This window comes from Vigna umbellata, chromosome 1 (assembly GCF_029865625.1).
Source record: "Vigna umbellata cultivar VRB3 chromosome 1, Vumbellata_1.0, whole genome shotgun sequence".
NCBI classification, from domain to species: domain Eukaryota; kingdom Viridiplantae; phylum Streptophyta; class Magnoliopsida; order Fabales; family Fabaceae; genus Vigna; species Vigna umbellata.
Genome location: NC_142165.1, coordinates 100,171,261 through 100,179,668, shown reverse-complemented (window position 1 = coordinate 100,179,668; position 8,408 = coordinate 100,171,261). Strand labels below are relative to the sequence as shown.

The 8,408-nt window shown below is 34.4% G+C and overlaps 1 protein-coding gene across 1 annotated transcript; it reads left to right on the top strand.

The window, feature by feature from the left end:
* The first annotated feature begins 1,726 nt into the window (after window positions 1-1,726).
* Window positions 1,727-8,141, top strand: LOC124834038 (K+ transporter 1). Its single transcript, XM_088105153.1, has 11 exons — window positions 1,727-2,038; window positions 3,080-3,445; window positions 3,542-3,599; window positions 3,698-4,015; window positions 4,095-4,340; window positions 4,439-4,537; window positions 4,672-4,704; window positions 4,791-4,976; window positions 5,222-5,416; window positions 5,517-5,592; window positions 7,095-8,141. The coding sequence occupies exons 1-11, from the start codon at window positions 1,887-1,889 to the stop codon at window positions 8,003-8,005; spliced, it is 2,640 nt and encodes an 879-aa protein (XP_087961279.1). The 5' UTR covers window positions 1,727-1,886; the 3' UTR covers window positions 8,006-8,141.
* The last annotated feature ends 267 nt before the right edge of the window (window positions 8,142-8,408 follow it).

Sequence of the window (8,408 nt, the reverse complement as noted above, 5' to 3'; positions counted from 1 at the left end):
AAACCTTAAATATCCCCATTCAATCAACATAAAAGTTTTGGTAAAAATTCTTTTAGAATATACATATTTTCCTCCTAAACTCAAACTAAAAATATTTATTAAATAATCCAAATTTGTAATTGCTTTTTAAGCTATCTATTATAAGTTATTGTATATATGTTTCTTCTTTAACTAGCTAATTTATAATTTGTCATATTTTCTTTTTTTAGTTGTTTCCCATTAAGTTAATGTTTACAAAATATAAAATTTAAATTGGTATAGGAAAGATAAACGTGTTAACCGGTAAGTGTTTGATTAATATTATATAAAGGAGTTCTTGAAAATTCATCTGTTTACATATAAGCCATTTTGTAGGAAAATGTATTTACATATCAAATATTAAATACTTATAAATGACTTCCATACACACAGATAATTTTCCAATTTTATAAAAAATAATAATCAGAGTCATATAATCCGAGACAGTCACCTTTCACGATATTTACATGAATATAATGATTTTATTAAAGATAAATAATCAATTTAGTCATTACATACGTGAGACTCTATCAATTTAACGGAAAAAATGATATAATTTTGAATGTGTAAAAAAGTCAAATTGGTATAGTTTAATGATAAAATAGTACTAATTTATTGTTAAATTTTTAAGTTATATTTGAATAATAAAATAGTTCCGTAAAATTTAATATAATGACATAATTATAGATTTTTTTCTCATTGGAAAGTAAATTTACCATGCTTTATTAATTTAAGAATCAAATTAAAATAATTATTCATAATAATAATAATAAATAAATAAATATGATAATAATAATTCATTTATTCATCCTTTTCCATTCTAATAAAAGTTTCTAAAATAATAATTAATAAAGTAGAATTTTAGAAAAATAATCCTAAAAGGCATAATCTTATGAAGAAAGTCTGAATAACAATGTGTATTCAATAAAATAAGAAAAAAAGGTATATGTACGGTATGATCCGATCGGTATGTTATTTGATAGAGTAATTCTAAGGAAGAGTGTATTATGTTGACTGAGATAATTTGGAAACCATTCGGTGTATTTTTCTAATTTAAGGATTAAATTGATAAAAATGGACTTAAATAATATTGGGCTATAATTGGATCGCAGTTGAATCAATTCTAACTAAAAGTTTATAACAAAAACATATAAATACGGAGGTAAATTAAAAAGGTAAAATGAGATTGATTGAATTGACATACTTAATTACTTTTAGCATGTATCCATCGCTCGGTTTTGAATTAGAGACGAATAAAACAATTGATTTTAAACTAGGGACGAATAAGACAATCGGTTTTGAACTAGGGATGCATAAGACAAACATAAAGAAGTGAACATGTAAATGTGTGTTTCTTGATCCTACCAAAACCGTTTACAAGATCAATTACCATACTTCATTTGGTGGAAATGATAGATACAATCTCTTTAATTAAACTCTTAACTAAAATTTATACTTAGCATTCATATTAATAACTTTTTTCATATAAAAATAAAGTATTTATTACATAAAAGTGTAAAAATGTAATAAATTTATCTTTCGAAATAAAACGTGCCCTCTAATTGTTTAAAATAATTACTACAAATATATTTAATTTGAATAAATATTGTTAAAAAAAATATCCACGAAGGAGCTGCGTATTTGTGTTGGGTTGGTGTGTATATATAAAGGACACGAGACGCTGTGGTTCATTGCCATTTGCCACCATTCTCCAACCGAGAATCGCTTCCGAACAAAAGCACGTTCATAACCGCTTCCACAACAGCATGCCGACCAATAATACTCTCTTGCACTAACATTTCAGTAAAAAGTCACACACGGTCTCAACACGGTCACCACCAAACTCAACTAAACAGAAATAAACAAAAATGTTGGGCTGCGGCCAAGAAGAGATTGAACTGTCACGGGATGGCAGCCACTACAGTCTCTCCACCGGAATACTTCCGTCTCTCGGGGCCAAAAGCAACCGTAGAATCAAGCTGCGCCGCTTTATTCTATCGCCCTACGGCCGCCGTTACAGGTTTTTATTTAATTTTTTTTTCAATGTTTATTGCGCTTTCTTTGTTTGAATGCTGTATTAACAGATTTTATTTCTGCTTCGTTTCGATGTATTTTATATTTTCTTTTTCTTTTCGAGAGAGAAGGGGAAACAAAACAAGGACTCATGGCGTTCATGCTTATTGCTTCTGTTTCTTTGTTTTTCCCGGAACGAAGCTTGTTGAGTGGTTTTGTTGCACTTTTAAATTGTTTTTCGTTAGATGCTAACTTTTTGTTCTATTCCATTCTTAAATCCTTCCTTTTGATAGCATTCTGGCCGTTCCTTCCTTGCCAATGTCGAGTATTCACGTTCTTTTTCTTTTCTTTTTTTCAATTTTGTGGCCTCTTCTTGATTCTATAATTTTGCTAATTGCTGAATGGTAATATCTGTCTGTTTTCTTTTACGGGTTTCTGTGTCTTTATTACTGTGTCGTTTTCCGTGTTGTTCATAACCTGAATTGACGGCACTAGATCTCTTCCTTGTGATCCCTGCTGATTACCGAAAGAGCAATTTCGCTCTTTCCATTTTCTTTTACGTTTCATCTTTTTTTAATAATAGTTCCATTGAGATCTATTATTGAATTAATTAAAAACCATATACCAATTGCAACTGCCTTATCCCATTGAGGTCGGCTACATAAATCACATTCTGACTAACGTTATCAATCTATATAAAAAAAACTATGTTTTCGGTTTTGGTTTACTTTGTTGAACTTGAGTTTTCAAAGGCAGAGGCACGAGCTTCCATCTGGCAGTAGTCAAACTGGGAAGTTTGACTTTGTTTCCCTGGATTTGAAACAACTAGAGTATGGTGGTTGTTGTGCATGCAATGGAAGAGTCCGCATTGGATTCCACCGAAAACAAGTGTCAAGGAATAATTTAAAATTTCTTATAAATATGTTTTGTTGTTGACTCTGTAACTAAAACTGGAATTTCGTGTATAAAAATATTTTTCTTTTCTGTGTTTTCCAACGCAGATGAGTAACACTACTATTAGGTAAATAAAATTTGTTGGATTTTGCAGGATATGGGAAACTTTCCTTATTATTCTGGTATTTTATACTGCCTGGGTTTCTCCCTTCGAATTCGGATTCTTGAAGAAGCCAGAACCACCGCTTTCCATTTCGGACAATATTGTGAATGGATTTTTTTTCGTGGATATAGTTCTGACCTTCTTTGTGGCTTACATTGACAAAACCACCTATTTGATCGTGGATGATCGGAAACAGATTGCTTGGAAATATGCAAGGACTTGGCTGGCCTTCGATGTTGTCTCCATCATTCCTTCAGAGCTTATACAAAAGTTATCACCTTCTCCTCTTCAATCTTACGGTTTATTCAATATGCTTCGCCTATGGCGTCTTCGGAGAGTCAGTGCTTTGTTTTCTCGGTAATATTGACTGTTTTCCGATGAAGCAACGTTTTTATTTTTTTTCTCATTTATTTGGCTTGTAACTGTGAATGTGAATAATACATTTTTGAGTAGGCTTGAGAAGGACAGAAACTATAACTATTTTTGGGTTCGGTGTGCCAAGCTTATTTCTGTAAGTTTCGAAACTTATTATATTTATAATCTTTATTAAAAAGGAAGATGAATTTGACATGTTCAACAGTGCACTGATTGTCTGAGTGATTTTTATAGGTTACTCTCTTCGCTGTTCATTGTGCTGGGTGTTTCTATTATCTTATTGCTGCACGTTATCATGATCCAAAAAAGACGTGGATTGGTTCAACGATGGATAATTTCCTTGAACATAGTTTGTGGTCAAGATACGTGATGTCTATTTACTGGTCTATTACTACCTTAACAACTGTCGGTTATGGAGATTTGCATCCAGTGAATTCAAGGGAGATGACCTTTGACATTTTCTATATGCTCTTTAATCTGGGGTTAACAGCGTATTTGATTGGTAATATGACCAACTTGGTTGTCCACGGCACAAGTCGAACCAGAAAATTTGTAAGTATACAGATATAGTCCCTTAGTGATTTTAAGATCACGAAAATGTAAAAATGATATCACTTTTCTCAATTATCAGAGAGATACCATCCAAGCTGCCTCAAATTTTGCCCAAAGGAATCAATTGCCTCATCGGTTGCAAGACCAAATGCTTGCCCACTTATGTTTGAAGTATAGAACAGACTCGGAAGGGTTGCAGCAGCAAGAGACACTTGATTCTCTTCCTAAGGCCATCAGATCCAGCATTTCACATTATCTTTTCAATTCTCTGATTGATAAGGTCTACTTGTTTAAGGAGGTTTCGAATGACTTGCTCTTTCAATTGGTAAATGCAATTTTTTTGTCCCTGCTCACAATTGATACAAATATTAATTTTAATCTTCAATTAGTACTGAGGGCCCTATTTTTGACTCACTATAAAAGGTGTCAGAGATGAAAGCTGAATATTTTCCACCCAAAGAAGATGTTATCTTGCAAAACGAAGCCCCCACTGACTTTTATATACTGGTCACTGGTGCCGTGGTAATTGTCCAACTTATTTATTTGAATAGTGTATCCACATTTCAAAATTTATTTATTGTAACATAATATGAGATTTTTCTTCCTCTGAAGCAATCTTACAAAAAAGGGTTTCTAATGCCTTAATTGTTTGACAGGAACTGGTAGTTCTTAAAAATGGGGTTGAACAGGCAAGTTCACTTACTAATACATGATGAGAAAGAGTGATGGAATATATAGTATGACACTAAATCTTAATGTGAGTAACTGATTTCAGGTTGTTGGAGAGGCCAAAACTGGTGATCTTTGTGGTGAGATAGGTGTGCTCTGTTACAAGCCACAGCTTTTCACTGTTCGAACGAAGCGACTAAGCCAGTTGCTGAGGCTAAATCGTACTACTTTCCTGAATATTGTTCAGGCCAACGTGGGGGACGGAACCATTATCATGAATAATCTGCTTCAGGTATGCATAACATCATGAGCATTCACTGCATATTGACAATGAGAAGTTGCACATTTTTATGATTTAGTTAATGCAAAACTAGGCCCTGCTATATATATATATATATATATATATATATTGTACATAGGTTTGTTCAAATATGATAATCGAATGTAAAAAACTTGTTTTTCTTAAAGAGATATTAAGTATCATATTCAACAGAGCAATGAGTAATTTTATGAATGTGGACTTATTATGGTAAGCAGCATTTGAAAGAGCTCAACGATCCAATCATGGAGGGAGTTTTGGTGGAGATTGAGAACATGCTAGCTCGTGGTAGAATGGACCTACCAGTGAGTGTGTGCTTTGCGGCAGCAAGAGGTGATGACTTGTTGTTACATCAGTTGCTGAAACGAGGAATGGATCCAAACGAATCCGACAACAATCGAAGGACAGCTTTGGTGGGTGAATAGTTTTATAATTTTTTTGTTACCTTCTTTACATGGTTTTTATTTTCTATTTCTTCTAATCTATAGTGCTTATTTGTGCTTGCTAAATCAGCATATAGCAGCATCTCAAGGGAAAGAAAACTGTGTTCTGCTTCTGTTAGATTATGGGGCGGATCCCAACATTACAGGTCGATATTTCTTACAACTTCCTTAAATTCTATTGCTTACACGCTTACGATAGAAAATTACTTTGATACGAATACGTGCTAAGATTTTGAAGAACTGTGGAAAATGAAGACTTCTATGCATGACAATATCTACAAAGTCAGGATTTCAAAGTTAATTAATAAGCATTTGTATTCTTGCGTATTATTTTAAGTCTGCCACATTAGACGTTTGTCCCACTGCCCAGGACTCGGAATGAGTGATTATTTAAATGAAGATTTTTTTAAACTATTATATGTATAAAAATAGAAGGTTTTCATCGAATAATGAAACATTTACTAAATTAAAAACAAACACTTGGTTTATAATTTCTTTTATTTTCCAAAACTTTCATGTCTCTAGCATCAGCATGATGTTACACCATTTAAATAAATAACCTATGGCTCACATGCCTATCTTTGTTAGTCATCAGTGTGTGATTATTTCTTTTCTTGTAAACGTAGCACAGATTTCCTGTATTTGGATTTTGCAACTTATTTAACAATTACAACTAAACCAATCAAGTTGTGCCCGATGAGGTCACCATACTCATAAATTTTAATATCTTTGAATTTTCTACATCCATGTGCCTCTTGATTTGCTTTCAAGAAAGGTATTTATTAATTTGCATCTCATATTTCGTGTAGGATTAATATACTTAAATTATCCATCCTTGCATATTCTGTGTCCTCATTTTGTGATATTTAATCTTTGTCAACACTCTAGTGGTCCTCAGAAAACAATGTGAGGTTGAAGTGGGAAATAGGTCCTTGCAATGTAATAACTAATAATAGAAAATTATCTATCTTATTAATTTGTTAATAATAGGAAAGAGAGTCCATTATGCATGTCTCCTATTAGAAAACTGAAGTCTCTCATGGTCGGTAACCAACTAATTATAAATCAACATACTATTATGAGAAATCGAAGAGCCGTACGGTCACCAAAGCGGAATGATCGACGCCTCTTTTGGCTTCCAAAAAATAATAAAACTTTTGTTATTTCGTGGTGTTCGTCTGTACTTGAATTTTTTTTTTCTTTTTTCGTTGAAAATAGAAGTATGCAGAAGTCTTCCTTAAATTAAAAATAGAGAGATGGCATTTTCATTGTTATCTTATTCCCAAGTCGCACAAAATTCAGAGCCCATTCGTCGATTGTATCTCTATTTATTATGGATTTTAGTAATTAAAATTCTATCACGAATTTCGTACTAGAATATAGAACGTCATTATTAAAGTAATTAATTATCGATGTAAATCAAACAAGCTGTAGGTGGACCTTGTAACACCCACTCCCCTCATGACACAATAATATCTAAACTTATCAAGAAGTCATTATCAATCACATGCATGTGCATGGAGTGCTGTGTGAAAAAAGAATTAGACCAACAAGTTGCTCTAAATCATTTAAAACATTTTTCCTCGGTTTCTTTCTTTTAGTGATTCTACTTATAAGAAAAAAAAACTCAAGGTTATTGTACGTGCAGATTTGGACGGTAATGTGGCACTATGGGAGGCTATGGTGGGAGGACATGAGTCAGTGAGGAAGGTGTTGGCAGAAAATGGAGCTAACTTGCAAGGTGGGGATGTGGGCCAGTTTGCATGTACCGCTGTTGAGCAGAACAGTTTGAAGTTGCTGAAGGAAATAAGGCGCTACGGAGGAGATATCACCCTTCCAAGCATCAACAGTGGGACCACAGCCTTGCACGTTGCAGTGTCGGAGGGGAACGTTGAAATTGTGAAATACCTTTTGGATCACGGGGCAAGCATTGACAAGCCGGACAAGCACGGCTGGACCGCTAGAGGTCTGGCAGATCAGCAATCTCATACAGAAATAAAAGCCATTTTTGACTCCATTGGGGACCAGGTTCAGTCTTTCGTTACCATTCCCGAGAAGCAGAGTGGGTTCAGGTTCCTTGGAAGGTTTACTAGTGAGCCAACCATGCCTTCACCCCTTGACGGCTCATTTCATGGAACGGATGCCTCTTGGAGCCAGAGCCAGAACCGTCCAAGGCGTAGGAGCAGCAATTATCATAATTCACTCTTAGGGATGATGGCAGCAGCACATAATGGGGAAAAGGACCTGCTTTTGACTCTTGACATGAATAACAAGGCAAGCAATGTCATGAAGAGTAGTAATGCAGGTAGTCCAGCTAGAGTGATTATTAGTTGCCCTGAAAAGGGTGAGGTTGTGGGGAAGCTTGTTTTACTACCTGGAAGCTTTCAAGAGCTGCTTGAGATTGGAGCCAAAAAATTTGGTGTCTATCCTGCCAAGGTTTTATGCAAAGATGGAGGTCAAATTGAAGATTTAGAGGTTATTAGAGATGGTGACCATCTGGTCTTTGTCTGTGCTGGTGGGGTTGTAGAATCCAAGTGTCCAACTCCAGCACCACTTTAGGATGCCATGCATATGTAGAGTATGCCTACAAGGAACGTCTTTACTATCATTGTAATTTTTTCCCGATCTCAACTGTAAATCTTTTAGCCATATCAATTTTACTAATGTGAAATAAAATATTTTCCCCTTCGGTTTCTTTCCGCTGGAAATGGTCTTCGAATTACTTTATACAAAGCTTTACATTTTTGGAAGTTGCGATTACTGTGAAGAGGGACCTTGTCATAAGGCGGGTTTCTAAATGGTGTAGACAAAAACATCAGGAAACAAAACATACGGCGCCGTTATCAATTGCGTTAAAAACTTTCAGTGCACTATTATGAATTGGGTTAGAGATGTACATCAGTTATCAGAGCATTCTTGCAGCAACTAGCCATGTTCTCCCCCACCTCAACATAAAAACGGA

Bases quoted from the DNA above. Each gene is read 5' to 3' on its own strand.
- LOC124834038 (XM_088105153.1), top strand. From the start codon at position 1,887: ATGTTGGGCTGCGGCCAAGAAGAGATTGAACTGTCACGGGATGGCAGC. The intron at 4,016-4,094 runs GTAAGTATACAG...CTCAATTATCAG, and splicing joins CAAGTCGAACCAGAAAATTT to AGAGATACCATCCAAGCTGC. The intron at 4,341-4,438 runs GTAAATGCAATT...TCACTATAAAAG, and splicing joins ATGACTTGCTCTTTCAATTG to GTGTCAGAGATGAAAGCTGA.